Source organism: Mustela nigripes, chromosome 6 (genome assembly GCF_022355385.1).
Source record: "Mustela nigripes isolate SB6536 chromosome 6, MUSNIG.SB6536, whole genome shotgun sequence".
NCBI lineage: Eukaryota > Metazoa > Chordata > Mammalia > Carnivora > Mustelidae > Mustela > Mustela nigripes.
In genome coordinates this window covers 142,281,373-142,308,828 of record NC_081562.1, presented here as the reverse complement: position 1 = coordinate 142,308,828, position 27,456 = coordinate 142,281,373, and the positions used below count along the sequence as shown (strand labels likewise).

The window sequence follows — 27,456 nt, the reverse complement described above, 5'->3', positions numbered from 1 at the left end:
AAACCTACTTAGCTTATTAATTACTCTGGATATGAAGGACTGGCAGGCCATTCAAGTGGGAGGCCTTGACAATAACATAAAGAATTCTAGACTTGGTTTTGAGGTGTAAAGGTGATTGTTGGGATAGCAGAGTCAACCGGGACCACTGAAGTCTGGTTCAAAAGAAGACGTGTTCTTTCCCTTTCCTTTTTCTGGTGTGTGAACACCATACAGCTTTAGACAATCAAAGGATTATATTAATTTTTCTTATGTTTGAGATTACCACACAATTTCCACAGTTTTCAATAATTCAGTGAATTTAATTATTCAGTGAATTCAAAACACAACCATTGAGTCCCATTAGGGAACACAGCTCGGAGGCAAATGCAAAAATATTCTAAGGTCCCAGCCTGTCTAAGCTCACAGCTTCACAGGGCTGTAAGTCATGACCACCAGTGACCAGGACACAGGTTTGTACAGTGTAGGAACACATTCACCCCACACCTAAGGGGCCCCGTACGAGGTATCCTGATGAGGTCACTACCCCACGAGGCACCTCTCCTGCACTGTAGGAGGGCAGCTTCTCCCAAGAACTCTGGCCCACACTGAAGTATCCTGGACCTGCATTTATTTCTAAATCTGGGCACGGAGGAAGGGGATATTCTGAACATTCAAAGTGAAATCTAACTAAGCAAAGCAGATGAAACAAAAATGAAAAGATAAGAAAAGTTGCAAAGACGTCTAGGGGAGATCAGTCGTGGAGAGCAGCAGATTCCAGAGAACAGAACAGATGGCAGAAGTAGGTATAGGCATATGGAGAAAACCATTCAAAGATCAAGTGTCCATCTACTAAACTGTCAACTAACTTTAGATGTTTTCTGTTCACCTTGGAGAACACCAAGAGTCAAAGTATTTACGCAGAAGCACAGAAACCACAATAAATTGGATTCTTTGAGAACTTCGCTGATTGTAAGAGAAATGCATGCTTACTATAAAAAACACTGGAAAATACTGAGCAGTATAAGGAAAAAGATACAAATAAAATTTACATTAGGAAAATACAGAGAAACATAAAGAAAAATGATATAATTCAACAACCCAGAGATAACTATTTTAGTGTATATCCTTTCAAAGGGAGTCTTTCCCTACACATATGTACACAGATGTGTTATATGCCCTTTTGCATTTTAATATATTAAGATATAAACATGCAAATATACATGTGCACATATACAAGCATAAAGAGAAATGCTACCCACTCTTCTGTTGTTATGTTAGCAGTGTCATTGGTTGTACAACGATTCTTTAACACAAAGGGTATTAATCCTTTGTCATATGTACTACAGTATTATTCCCACTTGATAGATTAATTTTTAGGATGCATTTTGACATAAGTTTTCATTTTGGGGCAATTTTTCCTATTGGTCCTATAAGCATACACGCCCCCTTCCCCATTCTGAGATTAATATTCACTCATATTGTTTCTAGATATTTATAATTATATTCACCACAGTTAACCTATGACTAGCCAACCCATCAGAAATCCATTTTGGCACATGGTGGCAAAGTTATCATTTGATTCTTTTTAAGGTGATATTCAAAATGCTCTCTATACTTTTATAAAGGACTGCTATCAAATGTTGGTTGCTACCATTTCAGATCTGACCTATTTCTGGTTTGCTTCCAAGATGTGTGGAAGCAACTCTTAAATGAGAGGGTTTCTCTCTCAAGAAACATGGACAGAAGACGATGGGTCTGGGCACAGCAGAGCCCAGAGACTATCCTTTCCTCTTTCACTGGTAGTCGTCATATCTACCCCCGTCAGACCCAGGGTTCAGTGTGAAGTGCTGCAGTCGGCATGAAGAAGGACCCATACCTAAGAGACCGAGGTCAGGGAAGAGCCTCAATCCAAGAAAGCAAATGAGTACTTCCACCCCAGAATAAGGACTGCACTTACTGAGAGCCTCTGTTGTCTTAGATTCTGCACCCAGAGCTCTGACAGATTACAGAGCAGGTCTTCCTGACAACGTCATGAGGAGGCACTAACTCTAGTCTACTGTGGTTCAGGAACACCATGCAAATCAGGTGGAATCATATAGACTGTGAGGGATGCAGGCTCAAAGCTCCATCAGGTTGATTCCGGAAGGGTGTGCTTTAAAGCCTCTGCCTTCGGCAGGGTCCTGGGATCAAGCCCTGAATCGGGCTCTCTGGTCAGCGGGGAGCCTGCTTCCCCTTCTCTCTCTGCCTGCCTCTCTGCCTGCTTGTGATCTCTCTGTCAAATAAATAAGTAAGATAAAAAAAAAAAAAATACATGACTATCTTCAGGAAATCTTTCCAAGGCATTAGTTGTTCTTGTTCATGGTGACTGACTCAGACTTCTCAATGAAATTCAGTTGCCTCCCTGATGTCGCAGAGGAGCTGACCACAGACATCAACCGTGTAAGGTAGGCTATAGACATGAGACACTATGAAAAGTAGAAGGGAGACTGAAAGTCCTCACAGTTTAAAAAGGGGACTTGAAAGAAGCTGTAGAAAAGTAAAAGTTTATCATTCCAACTACCAAACCAGAGGGTGCTAGCGAACAGCAGAACACAGCTGTGGTGGAGAGGACAGAAAGCCCTGCCCTCACCCGTCCCCCCACTCCCAGCGGGGGGTGGAGGGGTGGGGGGGTGAATGACTACCCCAAGCCTTGCCTCTGGGTTTCTGCTCACTGAGCAGTTTTCTGACAACTGAAACTGGGAAAGCATAGGTCAAGAGAGACAACAGAATGCAAGACACATTGAGGAAAAACTGATATCCTGGGTCTCAACTGATTTCAGTAGAGTCTATACTGTGCAAGCAGCTTCATCTAGACTAGAAGGCTCAAGAGATCAGACACTGGGGCAAGGCAATGCTTCCAAGAAAAGTGGGCCACAGAGGCCAAAAAAGACCTCCCTGGACCATTTAATTTACAGGGCTTAGCATGGCCAAGAAACCCTGCAACACCCCACCTTGTGCAGCTCAATAGATGACTGCAGAGACAGGAGAGCTGTCCTGAGGGTGGGATGGCCACGTCAAGTTCCGACCTGGGAGCAGGAAGTCCAAATACACTGCCCAGGCCTCAAAAACCTACATCCCTACATTGCAGAATAAACTAGAAAGCCACCTTGTCAGAAAGACTGTCACAATGCCTAGCATGTCTGCCCAGGAGTGACTCCCTGCCTTCACTCTTTTATTACTTCATTCATTCAATCCATTTTCTTTTTAAGTTTCTAAGATGTGCTAGCCTCTGTGCTTGGTACAGAGAATGCAAAATGAGGGAAACAGTCCCTATATAAAGCAACATGGAATTGAGTGGCTACATTCACCCACTATTCCTTTACTTACAAACCATAAAAAAATGAACTCCACAAGGGGTATATACAAACTGCATTGAATTTAATGCCACTGATTTTATTCTATTTGCCCACTTAGGAAGGAAAAAAAAGCCGCCAATTAAATGCTGAGAAGCCATTGCCTGTCTTGATTTCAGAGATATTATAGGTGGGGAACAGTCTATCAGAATGGATGAAATGTGGGGAATCAGGGGGAGTACCACCTAAGAGGCAGACTTTGGGCTGGCACGGGCAAGAAGGAAGGACACTGAGGATAAGGATGGTGCATCAGCTGCAGTGTGACAAAGCAGAGGCCTGGCCTTTCAGGACTGGAAGCAACTCAGGACTGTGGGAGCGCACAGCAGAGGCAGGGGAGGACTGGCAGGGAAGGCTTAGAAAGGGTCCAAGGGAATGGCTGCACGCCACACCTAGGCTCACTGTCCCTTATGGGTGAGCGGAAACCACTGAAGAAGGACAGTTTGAGCAGGAGGGGCGCTAGTCGACTTGTGTTTCAGAATGTCCTTCTGGTAGCAAAGTGGAGGAAAAGTGAGAACAGAGTTGGAAGCAGGAGGGTAGGAAAGGGCCCGTGGTCACAGACCAATTGAGGGAATATGAGCTGAGAGTCATGACACCAGAGGAAGGGATACCAAGCATATAGGGGAGAGATGGGACCTAAGTAATCACAGGACTCCTGGGCTGCTGGCCGGGGACCCAGAAATCCTTAAAATACGGGATGAGGAAGTAGACAGGAAAGGAAAGATGGCGGCTTCCAATTTAGACATAACAGTCCTGAGGGATTAGTGGGACTGCCAGAGGGAATGTCTCTCAGGCAATGGGAGATATGCATCTGCAATACCTAACCACAGTGCAAAGGCAGAGGCTTCTCCTTGCCTTGGCTTCTCCTTGCCTGAGGTCCTGGGGCGGAATGGCTCAGAGGAGTCCCAGGTGTCAGTGCTAAGGGACTCAAGTACCTGCTAACAGGTACAAGAGCAGAGACTGTGGGCACGGACTGACTACTTACTGTGTGTAAGGTCAAAACATCTCCCTATTGCCTCACGACAATGATCTACTAATATGACAGTTATGATCACTGTCCATTTACAGGAAATTATGACCCAGGAGATCACATAACTATAAAGCTAACTAATAGCACTCAAGAGCCTTAGGTCAGTCCCAGAGCCCTGGCTACCAAACTAGAGACCAAAGAATGATTCCCTTGCAAGAAGGGGTTCACCACAGGCTAAAGATAATCACAGTCAGCCTACTTATGAACTGACCTTCCACTACTCTGGACTTCTGATATTTCTTGGGCATCTACCCCCTCAGACCAGAAGGAAAAGATAAGGTAAGGCAATCCTAGTTTTCATCATTCTTTCCCTCAAAATGATCTTGTCAACAGATAATTCAGGACTGGATTAGAGCAGCAGTCTTGAAAGTAGGTTTCAAAGAACTCTTGAACATGGCTGAGGTGTGAGGCAGTGGCTCCATGAACGCCTTTTCCTTCACAGTAACCTTTCTCCCACTTCTCAGAAAAAGGCATGCCAACCCACCCCTGGACATGCATGAGCCTGACATGAAAGACCTATCCCAGGGCACCATAGGGACAAAACAGACCCCATGGGTGAGGCTGCTGCCTTTATTCCAGGTTTTATAACCTGCAGCACAGCCTGGAATCTGCCATGTCCTGTGGCCATTTCTACCAGGGGCACAGTGAGGACTTCTGGCTCTCACTCTACAGCTATCACACACGGCAGACAGTATCTACTAGCACCATGCCTCCTCAGTGCTTAGACTCCGTCAAGAAGACAGGCTCTGAGGGAAAGACCCAGGGGAGCACAGGGATGAGCATAAAGGTACAGGAGACAGCTGGCAAGGCAAACACTTCGTCCTACCTGGCTGGCCATCTGTCGTGATCATAGAGTGAAGGTGGTCACGTGCATGACACATGACATGAACTAAAAAGAAATAAAATCAGACCACTTCTGATAGAAAGTGAGTCTGATTTGACTGACTGGCTTGACAATGATGGCTAGCTTTGCCATTAAGGTCACATGAAGGACATACAACATTTTGACAAAAATATATTTAAATCAAAAGAGAAGCTAAAAAAAAACAATAGTTTGGAGGGAAAAGGACAGCTGGGAAATCTTTCATTCCACATATATTAGAGTTCCATGCATAGAGATGTAAATGTGAGAAAGGCATGCAATAAATTAAAACCATAGAGTGAAGAGCACTCCTTCTTTCAAGGGGTATAACAGAATGCAATGGGGTCAAAGGAATCAGGCAAGGTGTTCTGAAATGAATCACAGATTTGTTTTCCCAAGGCTCCTGAATGCACCAAGTTCAACCCGGTGCCACCAAATGGAAATGCTGTTCTTTAACAGCAGATATAATTAAAAGTCATTTGTATATCTGGTAAAGTCTTTTTGGTATATTTCCCAGAAACTATAGAAGTGAGAAGCTTCTCTAGGGGTGAGAAGCTCTTTTGCAAATCAAAGGATTCCAATTCCTTTCTGTCAACAAAGCAGAAGTAGAACAAGAATGAATTGTAGCTCATCATTAGGGAATGGTTTTGGATGATAAATCCATTGGAGATTTTTTGACGTATGAATCAGATGAAACAGAATTTAGTGATATTACTATAATAAATCTCCTATTCCCATGTAGGTAGCTATACGAACAAAGTTCCTCAGCATTTACATTTATAAAAACAAGGAATTTGATGTTGACTAGCACCTCATTCCAGTAACATGTAATATTCAGCCATAGAAGCATCTCAGTAAGAAATGTTTTTCTAAAACTTACTCCACTTCTCTATTGACTAATTATCCATTAAAATCTTAATGTTTGTGTTGTTTTGATCAACTGAGGGTTAATGATAATAATAATGATTTATCAATCCAGAATTTACTTTTTATAATGGTATGAATATAAAAATTAAAGATAAATTATAGATTTATAATTGTAAGAAATAAAAATTAAATTAAACTTAGATCCATATTTTCATAAAATGGAAGTATGATGGTGTGACAAATGACTTAGAAATATATTACATTAGGATAAAATTCTATAAGAAAATGACATGGAAATAGAAGTTCAAGATGAAAAAGAAATCATATGAAATTTCCAACTGTTAAAAATGAGTTGTTCATACATTTTTAAATGATTCATGGTGGATTACTAAATCACTAAGATATTGAGATAATATTTGAAACATCTTTTTCAAGATGGATAGTTTCATTTTTAAATGTCCATATTTAAAATACATCAAAAACTACATCTTTTGATAAGTGAAAAATTTTTATAGTCAACATAAAAATGTTCAAAGGAGTTCATAGTTTTCTAAATTATTTTCTATGGTATGTAAGTAAAGAAGAAAAAGAATGAAAACCACTGGTGTAAGAGCTTTGGGGTTCTACGGATTCTTCCATATCTAATAGTAAAAATATTCTCTAAGGAACCTGATAGACTGTAAGGGAGACGCACAGAGTGATAGTGACATGGAGAAAAGGGCACGACAGAGCACAGTGCATACAAAGGTGATAAAGACAGCCGGGGACATGTAGGAAAGGGGATGACAGAAAGGTCATGGGAACACTCAGATGGAAGAGATTCCTGGCAGGGCACAGGGATCAGCTGCTTCTAAATGCCAGATAAAAAGAGTACAAAACGGTTGGTCCCCTCGTGATAGATAAGTTCAACACTGCCCAGGAACAAAAACATGACCTGAACAAAGGAAGGCCACAAAACATTTTTTTCAATTTCAGTATTTCTGAAAGAATGTGCAAAGAAAACGAAGGATCATATTTTTATTTCTGAATTTCAACACTTCTGCTTTGGCTTTAAGTCACTCAAGAGACATTGGTTTTCATTCCTTTAATTATTTCAAGAAATTCTTGAACACACAGATTACACATACACACACACACACAAACACAGACACTTAAGTTCTTATTTTTGTCCAAATTCTTTTTTAAGATAAAGAACGTCTAAAAACCATACCAGTTAAAAAAGATGTGGTTTGGCTGCTTTCTCCTACTACTTAAGAGTAGGCTCTCATGTCTTCGAAAACAATGAATTAAAATAGTATAGAAAAGGAAAAAACACTAGGAACTATAATTCTTCTCCACAAGCCAAAATGATAGCATGAAAAGCGAAGGCAGGCTAAGCAAACTAATTTCTCTCTCACCTGGCAACCCTACCCAGTCCTGAAAGGAACCTTTGGTCCCTTCTTTGTTGAGTGGCTCTCAAACAAAGATTCTGCAGTGACATTCCACTTGTGTGAAGAAGAGACTGAGAGAGCAGTCAGTCTGGCTTTGGACAGAATATCCCTAACTTCAGCCAGCTGGCACAGTTCTAATTAGGCAAGCACTCTATTATCATTCTGTTATGGTAAAGTTTCCAATCTCCTTCTGAACACTGAGAAAAAGGATCCGAGGACATCCTAAATCTCTGACATCAGAGGGAAAAGGAACTTAGTAGGTTCTAATTTAACTCCTAATGACTTAATATAGGTATCAGCTAGAGCAGAATAACGAACAGTTGGCCCATGGGGAGCATAGCAGATAGTGTGTATTCATCACACCATCGAGTGCTGGAGAAGGAAAGAGGATGGTGGGTCTGCAGTGTGGAAAGGGGCAAAGGCCAAAGAGCACGTGGCTGTGGCCCCAGGCAGGAGCTGCCCTCATAGAGAACTGCCACCACCCCACCAACAGCCTCCTACCCACAGACCTAGTGCAAACTACTGAAGGAGTCCATCACCCTGAGAAGAGAGGGGAGATCACCAAATTTGAAAGAAAGGAATCTAAAAGGTGCTGTGTGCCTTATAATCTGGGATTAGAACATTTCTTCCAAAAATTGAAATTAAATAGAATAAAATAAATTGGTGTGGGAGGGACCCACAATTTTGGACTGCTCTAATTCTCTTAGACATATGGTCTTGTAATGAAAATATAAGTCTGTGGAAGCAAAGAATGATCACAAGTAAATCAAAAATGTCTCGTGGCTTTGTCATTTTTTTTCCTTCTTTCAATCACCTAAGTTAAATATCCTCGGTGCCAGACAGAGCAAGGCACAGGAGATACTGAGATCCATGACCACTTGCTCTCTAGGAGCTAGTTGTCAACACAGACAAGAAAATAGTTCTAAATACCACAATACAGCTCAGACCATGAAGAGCGGAAACCCACCAAAGGCCCAGTTAACCCAGCCTGAGGGATGAGGAGAGGTGATAGCTGAAATGAGGCTTAGAGACTGGAGGAATGAGCTGTGTCGAAGACAGAAGGGGAAATGCAGGTCAGTGCAAAGGCACAGGAGGCCACATGGCACACCAGGGGAACTGTAAGGGATTCTGTACCGCGGAAGCCCGGAGATGCAAAAGAAGAAAGTGGGCTGAGAAGGCAGGCAGAGGATGCATCACGAGGGCCTTGTCTATTATCACATAAAAATGTTCGAAGGATGGTGATTCACAGACCTGTACCCCTGGGGATAAAAATATATGTTTATAAAAAATAAAAAATTAAAAAAAAATGTTCGAAGGAGTTCATAGTTTTCGAAGAAGAAATCATGAGACATTTCCAACTGGCAGCTGAGATTTAATTCTAAGGCAACTGGAGAGCCATTAAAAAAGTTGAAGCAAGCAAGTGACATAGTCAGATCTGATTTACAGAAAGTCTTTTCACCTAGCAAGAGCAGAGCCATAGGACGGGAAGGAGATACAGTCACAGGTGGGTCCACAGGCTGCTGCAGTAATCCAATGGGGAAAACAGGAGTCTCAGCTAAGGCGGCAGCAACGGGAATGGTAAAAAGGAGGCGGATTCAGGGGACAGTTATGAGGCAGAAACTAGCACACCTTTGATCACTTGGCTGTAGTGATATGCCAGGAAGTGCTCCACAGCTGCCTTTTAAAAAGGAAAAAGAAAAAAAGAGAAAAAAGAAAGAAAAAAGCCCTGATTTGTAGCATTTGTCAATTTCTACAGGGTAAAATTCCCTTTGTGACTGTTCTCGAACTCCCAAAGTGGTGTCGCTGAACTTGGAACTGGGCAGAAATGTGCACCACCAGCTGCTGCGAGTCAGTGTGAGTGAGCTCCAGCACTACCACCAGCACAGGAGAATTGGGACAAGGGATGAGTCCAGGAAAAGTCAAGCCTCCCCTGCTCTGGGGACCTGGGTAGAACAGGAAATGCAGGGCACTACCTGTAGTTACTAAGTCCTGACTGGGACATACTGAGTTAGAAGAAGATATCAAGATGTCCAGCAGGCAGATGGATATAAGGGATCTGAACACTGCAGAGAAAAACCCGACTAGAGATCATTATTGAAACGAACATTGTGAGAAACTGTGTGTAAACCCAGAAGATAAGAGGATAAAGCACAGAACCCTATAAAACACCAACATTACGGAGATGAATGGAGAACTTGATCAAAGATGCCTGAGTAGGGCCTTTAAAAAAAGGGAGGGTTTCTCAGGACCAATTCCCTAAATATTTCCATGACTGATAATCAATTCACCAAAGAATTAACTTAGTAAAGTTATCAAGTGTACCTATTTTTAAAACCTATTTTTTAAATTATTTATATAGCAATTGTTCATTAGAGGGACTTGCTTTCCTCAAATTGGCCTGTCTGAATATAAAATGCCAGAAGAGGAGTTTTAAGGAGCAAGGAACAGTCAGTGGCTGTAAATGCCATACGAGAGCTCAAGAGCTAAGAGAAACAAAGATGTCCCTCATGCTCCAGAGAAAGGTGGTGGTGGGAAGATGCTAGTGAACAAGTGAATGGAAAGAGAAATTGAGATGGTAAAGAAACTCCCACTGAACAGAGGAGAGAAGAAAACCTCAGGAAGAGGCTATTGATTATCTTTCCTTTTTTTATATTTCTTGTGTAACTCAAAAAGGTTTACATGTTGAATGGGAAGATCCAGCATTTGGGGAAAAATTGAAGGATTAAACAGAAGGGTGAGAAGAATCAATACTTGGGGCGCCTGGGTGGCTCAGTGGGTTAAGCCGCTGCCTTCGGCTCAGGTCGTGATCTCAGGGTCCTGGGATCGAGTCCCGCGTCGGGCTCTCTGCTCAGCAGGGAGCCTGCTTCCCTCTCTCTCTCTGCCTGCCTCTCTGCCTGCTTGTCATCTCTCTCTGTCAAATAAATAAATAAAATCTTTAAAAGAAAAAAAAAAAAAAAAAAGAAGAAGAATCAATACTCTAATGTTCCAGAAGAGGAAGCAGGAAATAAAATTTGTAGTAAAGGTAAAGGGGAAAGATACACTTCCCTAACTCATTTGTGGAGCAATCCTTCTGTTAGCTCAGAAAATGGCTGAGTTTCATTTTACCAAGACAAACAAGGTATGTGTCATCTACTTAGAGGCCCTTCTGCAATTCCATCTGATTCAAGTTAGAAAATTTCCTGAATGAGGAGTGCCTGGGTTAAGCCTCTGCCTTTGGCTCAGGTCATGATCTCAGGGTCTTGGGATCGTGCCCCACATCGGGCTCTCTGTTTCCAAGCATTTAATAAAAAAAAAAAAAAAAAAAAAAGGAAAGAAAAGAAAATTTCCTGAATGATATTGGTCTATACCCTGAAGTCACAAGAAACAGGAACCAAACCTGAAAGTATGCCAATCTTGCATCAAGTGCAAAATTTAATTGTTTTATATTCTCCTTGTTCCAAACCCTCCTGCCTTCTATCACTGCCCTTCCTCCTACCTCTCCCAGTGACTTCCCACTTTACCAGGCCAAGAAATACGTATCCTGTTTTGTTTTTACCTGATATATTTAAAACTTATTTTTAAAGTATTTGATGCCTATAACGATTTGTTTTTATGCTTGGAAACACTGACTGACTTTTATAAATGCACCAGATTCTTTCAGATCAAGTCAGTGGCTGCTTAAGTAATGATCATCAATATCACTTTAACATGTCAAAACTGTCACCTAACCATTACTGGAAAGTTATCAGTTCTTATAAATGAAGTCTGTCTTATAAATATTTGATTATTTTCTAGTCAAATTAGGATGTTCTCTAAAGGAGGGCTTAGTGATTTGCCAGACCTGTCAGGGATTGAATTACACAGGACTCCAGCACTGTAATGTAATATCCTGGTCACTTCATGGTCATTTAACAAATTTCTCTGGCTACCGTTTTATAGGAAACCAACTGAGAAGATTCATGTTCATTATACTGTATAACTTTTATCTGTCCTTTGTAGCCAAAGGCCAGGGAACAGTGAGATAAGCTAGGGGCTGAAAAGAGAGGAAAAACGTTTAACAGAATTTCCACACATACTCCTGGGACAAACACAAAGACTGCAGAATAATCTGGGTAGTAGAAGTTTGGCAAAAAAGAAAGCATTTACCCTTAGTGTACAGGTTTAACTCAGCTCTCAAATGGCACAACAGACATAACAGGGATTTTATTTTATTTTATTCAAGGATTACATTTTGCTTTCTTCTACAAACTGTCTAAAAAAACAAACACTTCTGATCTTTAGAGATTTATGCAAGTATCAGTTCTTAAGAGAAAATGTCTGACTGTTGTAAAAACTGGTAGTATAGAATACATACAGAAATAATCCAGCTGACGAGCAAAATGAGGATAATAGCTGCTTCAAGAAAGAAAATTCTAGGGGCACCTGGGTGGCTCAGTCCATTAAGCATCGGCTTTCAGCTCAGGTCATGATCCCAGGGTCCTGGGATCAAAACCCACATCCAGCTCTCTGCTCAGCTTGCAGGGGTGGGAGGGAAGCCTGCTGCTCCCCTCCTTGTGCGCTCACACTCTCTCAGATAAATAAATAAAATCTGAAAGAAAGAACAGCGAGGAGGGAGGGAGAGGGAGGAAGGAAGGAAGGAAGGAAGGAAGGAAGTTCTAAAAACATAACTTACTACATACAAAGGAAAGAAACCTCCAGAGAACACCATCCAACAATACACTTGAGGGGCTACTAAAGGGGATTCTACTTTTACCTCAAGAATCACAACTAGTGGAAAGTCAAGACTTAGGTTACCAACATGAGCCTTTTGTTTTGTTTTAAGAACACAAATAAATTAGTAACCTACCGTCCGTCTGAGATTTACTGAGGAATATTGTGCTGGCCCGAGGATGGTCTGAAGGATTGAATTCCATGTTCAAATCTTTAAAGAAAGAAAAAGAAAACACATAAATATTGATTTGATAACTCAGGGGAGTCAACATTAATTTTCAGGTTTTTTAACTGATAATACATTCAAGGATTCTGGCAAAAACCTAAGTTATTATGTTAATACATTCTAGGTTCAATTGAGAACACTGCTATTTAGAAACTTGAGAAAGTCACCCATAAAAATTAGACACTTGGTGGAAGATCTGTTGGCCTCAAATTCCATTTTCTTTTTAAAATCCTCCTCTGCACCCAGGATACTACAAAATAGCAAGATAGAGTGTAACCTCAATTAAAGGGAATTAGGTGCTACAACCGACTCATCTAAAATCTACCATTATTTAAGCAGTATTTCCTTGTTAAAGGTGATTAAAATAGAGTATCTCAGCCAAATCTGCATTCACAAACTACTTGATTTAAAACTGTTATTTTCTAAAAAAGCACAATTTATCCTTCAGAGCAAAGACCGCAGATTGGCCAATGGTGGGGATAATCTCGGGCCATGGATAGGTTTTGTTTGAGCCACAGACAAACACATAATGATTTTTATATTTCAAACATATAACACAGAGACAAAAATCTATTTCCAACTTCTCTTTCCACTGGGTTCCCATCCCAGTGGTCACAATGGGCTGAATGCAGCAGCTGCTGGCCCCTCCGGGTGAGACCTAAGATTCCAGTGCTCAGCGGACAACCCTCTCGCCTCCGTGACACCCATCAGGTACTGCTCCTCACTCTCAGACCTTCCCACCACCCCATGGGCATTTGGTTTTGTAATCCCTGCCTCCAAACAATCTCCAAGAGCTAGAGGCTTGTCAGTAAAGTATAAACAATTTAGAATCCCATCATAGAAGTTTTTCCAGCTTTAAAAAAAAAAAAAAATGATTTCAAGGGGAGGGAAAAAATAGTTAAGCAAAACAAAAGATTTCAATTAGGGGAGGGAAAAGAAAACCAAAATTACTAGAAAGTCAGAATGGTCTTCAAATCAGCTTCCAGCATCAGAACAAAGACTATTTTGAGTTCATTTCAATAAATTTGCAAAGAAACCTACTCAAGGCCAATAAAAATAGATGGTATCTATCCTTAGCTTTCATAGCTAATTAAGTCAAAAATAAAAGAAAAAAGGATGGTCATATACACGTGGGAAGCAACACCTAACCACTTATCTACAGAGACTCACCTCAACAAACCTTTGAAGTAAAGCAATCTTCCCTACATCAGCCAATGGCTTATTGGACTACAGCTCCTGACCTCACCCTGGGTGCCTGATTTAAACAATGCATTCTTGAATCTTAAATGCTATTTCAATTATCTGGTCCTTCTTCTGTGACAACTATTAAAATCATATCTACAGTATAGCCGTTTCACAGCTAAAAGCTATGGAAGGAGAAAGCCAAAAAAGACAATTGTTCACACTTGCTTCAATTTGAACTAGATAAAATTTGGCCATAAATCTGGTGAAAATGAGTCTTTATTACGGGGTTTCCTGCTCAAATAGGATTTTGTTATGAAAAAGTCAGAGGCGCTTGGGTGGCTCAGTTGGTTAAGCAGCTGCCTTTGGCTCAGGTCATGACCCCAGGGATAGAGTTCCATATTTGGCTCCCTGCTTAGTGGGGAGTCTGCTTTCTCCTCTGCCTCTCCCCCTGCTCATGCTCTCTCCCTCTCTTTCAAATAAATAAAATCTTTATTTAAAAAGTTAATAAATAAATTTTTTTAAAAAGGTCAAGTAACAAATATGTTACTCAATTATTTTTTTGAGAACTCCAGCATATGAAAACTGAGGGCATATATGTAATCCCAACCACGATGGATGCTGTTAACTTCCAAAATCTTAACTTACGGTCCCCATAGAAGTATTGACTGAAAAACAAGGTGCTGCAGTGTCCCATGCTGATGGTAGAGTAACAGAAACTCAACGCCCTAGCCTTGGACAGTGTCAGCACTGCATCTATTTTGAACTCATCCACCAGACCAGTTTTGAGGGATTTGTTTGCAGGGCTGGGGTGGGCAGAAGACTGTCAAGTGACAGATTTTAACCTAGATATTTGAAAAATACACAGGCAGGCCACCCTATGCAGCCTCACTTTATCATTAAAAAGTTCACTAGGGGTTTGTAAAACACCACAAACAAAAAGTGTAGTTTTTCTCTTTCAAGACAAAAGTGGTGCCCAAGTAACACAAGACTGCCACTTCTTAGGGAATTAAGATCCTGCTGCTTTAAATTTAAGAAATGTCCTGGAGGACAATCCCTAGAGATAAGGATTCTATACTATAATGGTCACAAACCCTAGAAATGGCTAAGAATGGAGACATTCACAGATTCTGAGAGAAGGCTGCCGATAACAGGGCATTTGTTATGGTAACTAATGGTGTGCCTAGATGGGAGAATGCTATGCCACCATAAAACACTTACGCGAACCACACTACTCACCGTGAGCACAGCCTCATGTAAGGAATTGTTGAATCATTATGTTTCCACCTGAAACTAGTCTAACACTGCATGTCAACTATACTTCAATAAAAATACTTCATATAATTTTAAAAATGTGAAGAATATTTTAGTCACATGGAAACAGTAATACCATATGTCATTAGGTGAAGAAAGCAGCATGGTATCATTTGGGTAGGGGGGGGAATATGCACAGGCATAGTATACATATTAAAAGAATATACACTAACACTTGGTTACCTTTGAATAATGCAGGGGAGACACTTTTCTCTTTTCCATGTTTTCTAAGTTTCTGCATTGAGCATATTTTCATCTGTTTAACTTTCATCATTTCAAACATTAATGTTTTAAAACAATTTGTGATAAATGATGTAAGACTTTGTTATACACTAGGTGGCTGGACATTATTTCTCCAGCACACATGGATTTTCCCAGGAGATGCCCTGAGCAATTTGGGCTGTGGCTGTCGCATTCTCCTTCCCACAAGTCCGGGGAGCCTTGCGCAAAGCCACCAAGCTGAGTCGCCCCACCAGCACTGGCCACATGCTATAGGAACTCGTGATAAAAGACACTGTGCTGTGAGGGACGAGCCCCCCCCTTCCCCGGGGAGGAGCCTCTGTCCTGCCCGCAGCCGCCTGTTAGTACACTGCACGCGTCCTAGTCTAAGCTGAGCGGGGCCATGGGGGAGGACAACCACTTGCTCTCCTGTGCAGAGGTTAAGGGCCTAGCTGCGTGATAATAGAACGTGAACCAGAATTCTGGTCTCCATCTGAAATCTAGACTCCAAAGTTTTTCCCATTACCCCTACTAGGCCCCGACCTTGCCTCAGATCCTGACTGCCCTAGAAGGACTGGAGCTCAAAAGAGAAAGGAGGCAAAAGCCGACACAGAGCAAAATCCAGAAGCCTCTAAAGCTGGGTTCACATAATCTTTCTTAAGTTCTCCCTGGAATTTAAATTTTGGGATCTAGATCCTGAAGGAGATAACCAGGAAGTTTATACAAAGAAAAATCGAGGCTATCTCTGCTTCTAAAGAGTACATGTAACACTGCTGAAGAACACAGACTAATTTTTATCAGCAAACATGCCCAGAGGTTAACACATTCGAGCTCAACAAAACTTTCATGAGTTGCCAGGGCATTACTCAGAAAAAAAGCATCTAACAACATGCTGGTTTGCATTTTCTGCAATCCTAACCCAGATCCATATTCCATAACCACAGAGTGGAAAGTAATAAAACTCTTGCCAACTGTAGGTCAATGGGCTAACTTTGCATAGGGCAAGTATGAAAGCCCCACTTCTATTAACTATTCATGTGAAGGTGGGCCAACCTCAGCACCTGGTTTACCTAGCACTGATTTACATATGCACAAGAGCAGAATACAAAGGTATAAGGCACTGCCAGGTGTTTCCTACACAGAAGAGCCCCAGATCTTGAAGAGAAATATGGCAATTACAGTATGTGCTTTGGCAAGGGAATACCAACTTTTCAGGGAACAAAAAATGAGAAAAGGCAGCATTCTCACAAGCCAAGCAGAATAAACCTGCCATATCACTCAAACTTACACTCTGAAGTCAAGCATGACAAAACTGCTACTTTAGCCATAAAGAAAAAATCCCCACACTGTAGAAAGTTAGGAAAAATGATATCCCAGATGTGAATGAGCTGGAACACATATGGAAGAGTGTAATGATTTCAGTTCAGCTCAGTGATGTTTCTTTCTTTATTTTCCTTTTAAAAGATTTATTTATTTATTTTGAGAGAGAGAGAGCTCTCGAACAAGGGGAGGGGCAGAGGGTGAAGGAGAGAAAGAATCTCAAGCAGACTCCCTGTGGAAAGTGGAGCCCCACAAGGGCTTCATCTCACAACACTGAGATAACTTGAGCCAAAATCAAGAGTCAGAAGCTTTACTGAATGAGCCACCCAGGCACCTCTCAGTGATGTTTCTGAGTGTCAAAAATTAAAGGAAGAAAGTCATGAAATAACAAGGTTAAGATCAGAGATGACAGATGAAATAAACCTCACTGCTAAGGAATGCTAACCATTGTGAAGTCAGTTCTGACAGTATACTACCTATTTTAAAGTCATAAACACTAATTGTTCCCATAATCCTCCTCCAATTCACCACCATGACAAACACTCCTCACCCTCCCCTACCCCACTCTTAGAAACCCACAAGCCCTAGCTTTGCCATCAGACCCACCCGCCTTCCCAGAGCACATACAGCCCCATCAAGCTCTTGAATTACCTGATGTGCCAACTTAATGAGGAGAAGTGATAACTTACAAAATTAAATACTCACTAGGCTGGATGTCATTAAGTATAATTTTAGTGACGACAATACCATCCTTACTGAAAGAATAAAACCCCACTGCAATACTGCCATCCCCAAGAAAAGACCCACAGAGAGTAGCTGGCTAGTGACACCACATAGGGGCCAACAGCTCTGCAGCAAGTGAGGTCAGCACTTGGGCAATCTCTGGAAGGGGCACACAGAAGGATGAGATGCAGTTTGTCCTACAGGAACTTACAATTTAGTCAGCGAAACAAGATGAAATACCTGATCCCATCAGAAAAGAGGACCAGCCAGTGAATTATGAAGAACAGGGTATCTAACCAAATGCTACGAGATAGAGAATAGTGTGCTTAAAACAAAAGAACTTAAAGCACTGGATTCTTTCTGAGAGTCAAAAATTTATACTGCTTCCCCCTTCCTGCCCCAACTCCAGCAAGGCCATTCAATTCAACGAGGTGAACAAAAAGGCACTGAGTCTATACTACGTATGTTCAGTCCTGTTGATAACAAAGACTACTTTGGGGTGGTAACCATGTCTGTGTCTTTCCCCTTCCAGTTACCTCCATCAGCTATTTCCTGGGCATGAGAATGCATTCTCGACTTTCAAAGGGCTGTAGTACATTAATAGAGTAACAAAACTTGTATTTAGATGACTTTAAAAAAATCATGTTATTTCTATCACATATTTACCTTAATAATTACACCGTGACAGGGTAAATTAGCATTTTATTAGATACCATGAGTATGAATACAATGGGTATTTATCAAGGTCAGTCCAAACTGCCATGGTTTTCATTCATTCACTCAACAAACAATCGATGAGCATCTCTAGGTTCCACATATTGAGGATACAAGATACAGAAGGGAACAAAACAGATCAAGTTCCTGTTCTAATAACGTGTCCTTCTAATTTTAAGGTGTGAAGTACCAGTGGAAAATACAAAAAGAATAATTAAAAAAACCATCAAGAACACAATAAATTCAAGATTTCTGGGTGGTTCAGTCGGTGCCTTCAGCTCAGGTCATGATCCCAGGGTCCTGGGATCAAGTCTCACATCAGGCTCCTTGCTCAGTAGGGAGCCTGCTTCTCCCTCTGCCTACTGCTCCCCCTGCTTGTGATCTCTCTCCCTCTGACAAATAACTAAAACCTTTAAAAAAAAAAAAAAAAGTATATTTTAAATCCTATAATCCACATTTAGAAAGTAAAAATCAACTATCCTAGAGTTCTAGGAATCATTCATTCCCCAAAGAGAGGCACAAAAGGTGGAGTAGAAAAAACACCTTTTATAATATAAAAGATCTAGATTTGAATACATCTCTGCTCATTCTAGGGCCGTGGGCAAATTGCCATACTATGCCATACTGGGTTTCATTTTCCTCATCTACAAAGTGGGCAAATAACTCCCAATTTAGAGTGATTGCCATGATGATTAGAAGATATTCACATAAAGCAATAAGCATGATATTTGTCACACAATAGGTACCCCATAAAGAATGGCTATTAAAATTTTAGGGTATTAAAAAACAGTATTACATAGCATCTAGCTCAATGCTAGAGACACAAAACTCTTCAAATATGTATGTTAAAGACACTAAAAATGATGCTAAACCATCATTATACAGTATCTTTTCTCTAGGGAGTCCTGATTAGAGACTGATGTTTAAAACTTCAGTGTTTCAGGGACGCCTGCACAGCTCAGTCAGTTAAGCTGTTGCCTTTGGCTCAGGTCATGATCCCAGGGTCTCGGGATGGAGCCCACACTGGGTTCCTTGCTCAGGAGGGAGCCTACTTCTCCCTCTGCTTGCAGCTTCCTTTGCTTGTGCGTACATGCTCTCTCTCTCGCTCTCTCTCTGTTTCTCTCTCTAATAAATAAAATCTTAAAAAAAAAAAATAACTTCAGTGTTTCACACTCCTGATACAGATCTTCCTACCTCTCATAAAACAGGACAAGGTGATCCATAATGACATGATGAACCAGCCCCTAAGGAAGGGATTCTTTACAGAAAAGGGGCAGTTTTAAGAAATATTACGGAATCTCTAGAGTTGATTTCAAACCTTGGGAACCAGAGTTTTGAACTACTAACTGCTTCTTTACCATCATGACACTTATTAAGAAATACAGTCCAATTAAAATATTAACAGAACGGACTTTCTAAGAGTTTACTGCCACACTTTCAGGTGCTAATAGAGATATTCAGTCACGCTGCTTTGAGTCCATTTCAGCTGGGTACAGGTTATGAAGGGATGGATCCTTTATTCAAAACTGAAAATAGTCAAACAGCGTGCTTGCCAACCAGCTTAATTCAGCAGTCTTCTCCTACGCCAGGTAACCTAATTTTCTCCTGTTCTTTCCACAGATGTCACAGTATCAGAGATCCAAAATGGCTCATCTTGGCTTTTAAACCAGCACCAGTATTATAACCATTGTTATAAAAGATTCATGCAATAAAATAACATCCAGGAGTCATTATCTATCACTGATGGTCTAGAAAGCTAGGAAAAACAGGAAAACAGAGAAGTATATCAAGGCCTAAAATGTACTGGGTCTAATACAGATAGGAGCCACAAAAGACAATCTGCACAGAACAGTAACTTGCCACCCTCTACCTCTTTACTCTGCACTGGCAGCCTCAGTTTCCTATTTTTAAATATTTGACATGATCAAGATCTTAAACTTTTAATTTCAACTTTAGAACGACACGTTTCTAAATCTGGTTATAATTTTCAAGGCAATGATGAAATCAGAAAAGTCAGCTTAAAATCAGATTGATCTACTTTTTTAAAAAATTACTACTGTCCCACTGTCCCACTAAAAATCAGTGATTATCTCTATTCATCAGTGCCAAGGAGACCAAAATCAAGAGCTTGACTCCCCACACCCCCACCCCCCCCACCTCCCACCCACCTTCGCACCCCCCACCCCGCACTGGTTTGCTCTTTCAGTTGCTACCAGGCAAGTCCCACCCCAGCAGCCTACATCCCCACTCACAATAACCACTGTTGCTGTGGCACCAAACTGCTGGGAGCAAAATTCCAGTTCATTTTAAAGCCATCTTTTCTATTCCCACTGATTCTGAGTTTACTCTTACAATTATTCTAATGCACTTAGATTTGGTTATTTTCTGTTTTCACTGTCTACTTTCAGCTTCCTGCATCCCCAAGGGCAGTGCATGCGTGTGGCTTTGTGAGCACGTTATCACTGGGTCCACACACCCAGGTGTGCCAGGTCTCCAGGTCCGAGTCTGTGCCTGCATGTATGTGTCTCTGTGTGCATCTCTCTGCTCAAACATGTCTGACTCTCATTCATGTGTTCTCTTTCTCTCCATCAACCTCTTTCCCCCACTCCTAACCTCTCCCCCACCCACCTTCTCCAGTCTCTCTCCACTGTTATTCTGTCTTAAGATGAACCAAAGGAGACAGAGAAAGACCCTAATGTTAAGATTAAAGACAGATTATCCTGCCAATATGGCAGACCAGATAAACTAAAAGGTGTCACACTATAAGCACTTAGGAATGTGAGATAAAATATAAGACATCCTTTTAAATGCCTATAAGAGTGTATGTCAAGAAAGTAAGGGAAATGACCTGAGGCCTCAGAGAGAACTGAGGTCTTCCAGCAGGGATAGGCTATCCAGCCCTGTAAACTGGGTCTTAGGTCTCACCTCTCATCCTGGCCTAATTACTAATCTAATCTCCTTTTATTGATTTAAAAGTATTTTGGTTTTTAAGTCACCTTAGTTTAATGCCCTACAGGGTAGGATATAAGCCCACAGAGTTGACAAAAGTTGGAACTCATGCTTTTACATATATGGGCTATGATCTCAACAAAAACTAAACTGGAAGTTAAAAAAAAAAAAGGTCATGAACCTAGATGAAGAAGGAGGTTGAGCCAAGAGAGGAAAAGGCTCCCAATCCCTCAGTAACTGGTAACCACTGATGTGTCTCTAATGTGGTTTTGGAGCTCTACTCTACACATGTAGTTCAGGAAATCCCTAGACACATTTATACCAAATTGGTCACATGTCAGTGATATCCCCAGGTATCTGACAGAATTAACTGTAAACTGCTCTGGCAGGGGGAGCCTGCCTCCCAGAGCTCCACCAGATTATGTCCTCTAAAGACAGACTCATCATTCAAGACACAACTGGCAAGACACAGGAAGAAACAATCCATTGTAAACAAGAGTCAGAAGACACAACAAATAGCAAGATTAGGCTTTCAAGAACTTGGAATAAAAGAACAATTGGATAGAGACCATAAGATAAATATGTGCACAACTGTATGTACTAACTAAACACATAAAAAAATAAAAATGTAAGGGAAAAAGAGCATTTTGGGAAAAGCCCATGTCCATATGTATATCTATATATAGATAGATAGATATACATACATGTATGTATGCATATACATGTAAACATATATATATTCCAGAAATTTAAAACTCAGTCATTGAAATCTGAAACTAAATAGATGGGTTAAATGGCACATTAGACTCATCTGAACATGGGATTGGTGCCCTGAAAAAACACCTGAGGAAATCACTTAGAATGAAGCACAGAGAGATCAAGAACTAACAATGTATAGGATGAAAAAGTCCAACTAACAGTGGCTCTGCACTCCATAACCAGTCAGAATAAAAAAGACTCTTAGCAAATCCCTTTCATCTGATAAAAGGTATCTTCATAAAGGCTATCTGCCCCAAACCAACAGCAATCCTCATACTTAATGGTCAAACATCAGGCGCATTCTCCTCAGGTCAGAGAGGAGGCAGTGATCCAGCTACCTTCAATTCAACATTATAAGGGACAGGCCAACAAAAGAACACAAAGAGAATTTACTGGACTGGAAAGAAACATAACTGTCATTATCTGCATATAATCCTCTACTTAGAAAATACAAGGGGCTTTGCAAATCTATTGGCATTAAATACAAATTAAGATACAGAAATTATTTTCATTCAATTACCTTAGTAATTGTGCCCCACTGAAGGAGCAGCACCATCACCCTTACCCTACGGTGTTTAGAAATGTATGGGGACAATTTTGGCTGTCACAATGATAAGCAGCTGCTACTTGTCTGTTACCACAGTCCCACACAATGAGGAACTGTGCCACAAAATGTCAACAGGGCATTCACTGAGAAACACTGTGGCCTAGAGCAACAATTAACAAATGTAATAATGGTAATATTAAAAAGGCTTAATTTGACTGTGCAGGTTCGCATGAAACCTGCTGGGGAAAAAAAGGCTCAATTTACTGTTACAAAAAACTATCATTAAATTTAACAAAAGATTTTAAGATCTGATACAGAAAATTATAACATTTGATAAAAAAGCTAAAATAAATACATACGTATATGAATAAATATTCTGCGTGCACACGCACACACACATACACACACTCATAAATACATACAACTACTCACATGCATATACATCCTTACTTGGCATCACACCCACCCTGTGTCAGACCCCTTGCTACATGTTGGGCTGGAATATAGCACTAAACAGCAGACAAGGTTCTTGCTCACAGAATTATCAATCCAAGTGTTTGAAAGTTTCAAGATGATCACTCTGTCTGGTGACAGTTCGTATTACAAACTAATCTCTTCCACTCTGAAACTAAAATTGAGCAGGGGCTTTTCCAGGATACATGCTTCATCCCATCGTTACTCTCCTTTGAGCATTTTGCTGATTATGCCTACATCCACTAGAGGTCAGGCAAGGAAGAACATACAGAAGGTTATAAAGTCATCACAGAGGGAGTGGGGGGTCGGAAGAGCAGTGCAACTACATGCTCACTTCCATATTAGCTTTAGTGGAAGTGTAAGTACAAGCTAACACATCCAAGAATATTTTGTTATACCCACAGTACAATTGTTATTTGCATACAATCAGCCACTTAGAAAGTAAGAATAAGCTCTCACTGGCTTACATGTTCAGTCACTGGCCAGCCCTATACAACTGGCTGGTCTGGTTTCCCACTTCTCTTTGCCTTATACCCTTACACTTCGTTTTCCTCACACACACACCTAATATCCTCTGTTTCTCATGGGCTTGACCAGAGCATCCCTTCTGCCAGGAACAGCCCCTTCTAGGTCAGCCCACCTACCCATTCCTGCTCCCACCTCAAATCTGGCCAAGGCTTGGTGGTCCCTGAAAGACCTTCTTACTCATCTAGGCTTGCTCACTTGTCCTTCTCCACTCCAACCAATCTTGTTACATGTCTGTGTTCTAGCAATTTTCTTCTATCTCCATAACTGTTGGTTTGAATACATGATCCCCCAAATGTGTACTGACTGTATAAAGGTCAGTGAATAAATTCAAGTATCTTCTATATGCCACCAAGCTACTGAAGCAGACACATATATTAACACAAGATATTCCAGGAGCTTCTATCCTCCGGCCCATATACACACACTTATTTCCACAAATTCTTAAGCAAATCAGAATGTGGGAAGGATCACATGAGGGACACTGATGGGAAATGCTCCAAGGATTACTGGTAGAACAGAGATGACTTCCTAGAACAGATGAGATTTCAGACCTGACAGATTCTTATTTGAAGAAGGCTGCTCAAAGGGGGTATATTTCAGCCAGAAGGAAGAGGATGGGCCAAGGCACATGGTGGACAGAAAAAAGCTTTTTAAGGGACAGTCAGGAGACATACATGGCAAGCCTAGAGAGTTCAGAAAGAAAAGCCAAAGGAAGCAAAGCAAGAACAGTGGATTCAGGCCAAACTGCAGAAGACCACAAATGCCAGAACAAGAAGCTGCATTTCTCCTGTGAACAATGAGGGACAAGCCACTTATGGTGTTCCAAAATACAAATCTGGCTGGTGGTATCTGTGTTTAGAAAGATAGCCTCTGGAGAAAAAATTTGAATGTGAAGGGACAAGTTTAAATTAAAAAAAAAAAAAGGGCGCCTGGGTGGCTCAGTGGGTTAAGCCGCTGCCTTCAGCTCAGGTCATGATCTCAGGGTCCTGGGATCGAGTCCCGCATCGGGCTCTCTGCTCAGCAGGGAGCCTGCTTCCCTCTCTCTCTCTCTCTCTCTGCCTGCCTCTCCATCTACTTGTGATTTCTCTCTGTCAAAAAAATAAATAAAATCTTAAAAAAAGGGGGGGGGGGAGAAAAGAAAAATCTGCATCTGATTTATTTATTTATTTATTTATTTTGCCTCAGATAAATTAACTGAAAAATGCTTACTTTGTCCTGGCATCAAATTATTAAGCATATACTGCAGTGTTTGAAATCCAGCAGACAACAAGGTATTTTTTAAAAATGCAACTGAAAGCTAAAACACTAAATTCTGGTTTCTGCTTAGCTACTTAGCCATGCTACTTCTCCAAATCTCAATAAAATACAGATGATGGTAATTCTCACACCTTCTTTGCAATCAGTGGCAATGCAGGTTAAAGCCAGCCGGGATTCATGGGCCCACATGGGGACCATATGGAATCAGTACCATATTAGGAAAAGGACCATGTGTACAAAATCCAAAGGCTCAACAATAATTAACTGAATATTGTAAATAACATAAAATCATGATCAAGCGAAGTAGCTCTTCGAAAGAAAGGAAAAGAAAAATTTGCAAGGCCCAACCTTTAACTCAAATGTAGATTAATGCAAAGAGAAGGAATCTCCTAGCAACCAGCCTCTCCTGAGAGGCATGAATTAACACTATCACAGAAACAGGAAAAACACCACTTGGATCACTGATACTTTAATACCAGGCAAATACCTAGTCTTTTACATATGGGCAATACTGACAAAATGTGCTACTGTAGGCAACTAAAAAGTGTCCCAAATGACACCCAGAACGCCAGGGAAGAGATATTTAACTCCCTCATCATTATTTAATTCAACAATCAACAACTGGTCATTGAGAATCAATTTGATGTCGTCACTGTGTGCAAGGAATACATTGGTGAATGAGCCTGTGGCCCACTAGAGGGTAAAGGCTAGGGGAGGAGTGAACCAGACAAAACAGCCAACAGTAGTTAAGTGTTCTGCTAGGGGCAAGTGCTATGGGAGAAGCAAGGAGCAAGCTGAGGCTTCCAAAACGGGGTTAGTTAGCCTCAATGTGTTAAGAGTAGGGGTACTAAATGCAGAACTAGCATACCAAAGGCACAAAGTTGTTTTGTTTTGTTTTTAAAGCACATACTGAGCCTTTAGGACACACTTAAAATATGTAAGAGTGTAAGGAGAAGTGGTGAGAAAAAGTTCTTGGAAGAGTTAGGATTTTACTGCAAGGGCACCAAGAAGCTACTGAAGGATGATGTGACATAATTAAACACACACCTAAGAAAAATCACCATGGCTGCACAGTGTGGGTAAAAAATGAAACAAAGGAAGACGAGAAGGAAGGAGGCTGTGGCCATAATTCAGGGGGGAAGGAAGGTGGTTAAGAGAAGTGGATGGACTTGAAGATATTACAGAGGGACCCAATGCATTTGGTAACGGGGCCCAGCACAGAGAGTAGGCACAGTGGAGGGAGGGAGCAGGGAAGAGCCACAGGGTGGATGTGCTGCTGGGTTTATCTTACCTGTGGGAAAGCAACAGTCTATTAACCCAGTTAAACCCCAAACACTAACAGCCATGCTAAGTGCCTTTAATTGCTCATTTTTCCCATTTCCCAACACCATTCCCCCAAGTCTAAACAAGATAACCTGTTACCATCCAGGACAATGGTAGCAAATCCTGCCGAAGCAAGAGTTTCCTGAATCTTCTCTGAAGATTTATTTATTCTGAAGCCTTAAATGATGGCCAGTGTGTAACCCCTGACCTTCTAGGATCTTTTGACCAGAAGAGGTCAAAAGCATGAATTTACTTTCCAAAACCAGGCTTACCACTGCTTATTTTAAAACAAATGGTGGTAGAAATTTAAAGCTGTGAAAATGTTTATCATTTGCTTATATGCATGAAGTCCTGAAGGAGGATTTTTTTTTTTTTGCTTTTGCTTTTCTCTCCAAGGATGTACTGCCAAATTTAATCTTTTTAACTGTTTTAATAAATCTTTTTAAAAGTTCTGTTTGACATACATACTTCCCAAGATCTTGTAAATGATGTCATTTGTTTCAAATAGTAATGTCTTAGTTTCATTGATTCTGCTTCCTTTCTAAACTTGGTGATGATGCCAGGGTTTCATTATTCATTACCCTCTACTAGGTCATGTCTCTTTAGAATCCTACCATCAAAAAAATCACTGGTTCTTCCTTCTGTAAGATTCCATAATGCAAAACCCTGGCTTGCACTCCTCCAGTGAAAGAAGTCACTCAGAAGCCATTAAGATCAGGAACCTCCATCTGCTGAAAAACAAACTGTGCATTCAAGGTACAGAGATCTCCACACCTCACCAATAGGGCTGGCTTTTTTGTATCCATTTCCCCAAATATCACTAATCGAAGCATGATATTGCTGATACACAAGACAATCCTAAGGAATGCCAAAAATACCACGTCTTCTCTTCCTCTGCCTCTCCCATGGCAAAGCTGTGAACAACACACGGTGGTAAAAAGCCCCCGGGCCTGAGGAAAGCTAACAATGTCATCTGGGACGCAGGTGGCTCCTACCTCGCAAGCTGCTGATACAGGGGGAATGGCTGGTGCTTCTGACCTGGGCTGGGGGGCAACTTTTCAATCACCAACCCTCTATTCCAAAAAGAAGTCCCACTGACACAGCCTGAGGACCTGCCACAGAGAGCAGCCGACAGGGACGTGCCAAATGCAGCACGCAACACAGAAGCTACAGCAGAAAGAGACCTTCCCCTCTTTATTTCTGAAAGTTAATCTGCTTCCTGCTAGGTTCAGAATGAGGCTCACCTTGGTTCCCAGTTTCAGCATCTCAGTGTTTGGGGGGATTTTTACAAAGCCCCTTCTTGAGGAGCCTCTTGGATTGAAATGGCAAAACAATAGCAAAGGAGCAAGGGCAGGGATGAAGAGAAGCTAAATGGAAATCCTAAGAAGTAGAAATATTGGAGAGGAACAGAGAAGAAAACTATCCAGTCATTAGACGACCAAGATCCTTCTGTGGCTGGTAGAATGGCACGAATACCATTCCGAAAGAGGCAAAAAAAAAAAAGCTCCACTTAACATGACCACTTGGAAAAACACTGTTTCTTTAGATATAAAACTGTAAGATTGTTATTTTAATAAAAATAGCAGTTTGGGGGCGCCTGGGTGGCTCAGTGGGTTAAAGCCTCTGCCTTCGGCTCAGGTCATGATCCCAGAGTCCTGGGATCGAGCCCCACATC

The 27,456-nt window shown here is 41.2% G+C and overlaps 1 protein-coding gene across 3 annotated transcripts in view; it reads right to left on the bottom strand.

Moving 5' to 3' along the window:
• CCNY (cyclin Y) overlaps positions 1–27,456 on the bottom strand; it is a 232,733-nt gene that overhangs the window by 63,422 nt on the left and 141,855 nt on the right. For all 3 annotated transcript variants that reach the window (XM_059404426.1, XM_059404425.1, XM_059404424.1), the window contains one exon: positions 12,383–12,457. In XM_059404426.1, coding sequence (XP_059260409.1) covers positions 12,383–12,457 — 75 coding nt within the window. The remainder of the gene's footprint in view (positions 1–12,382; positions 12,458–27,456) is intronic.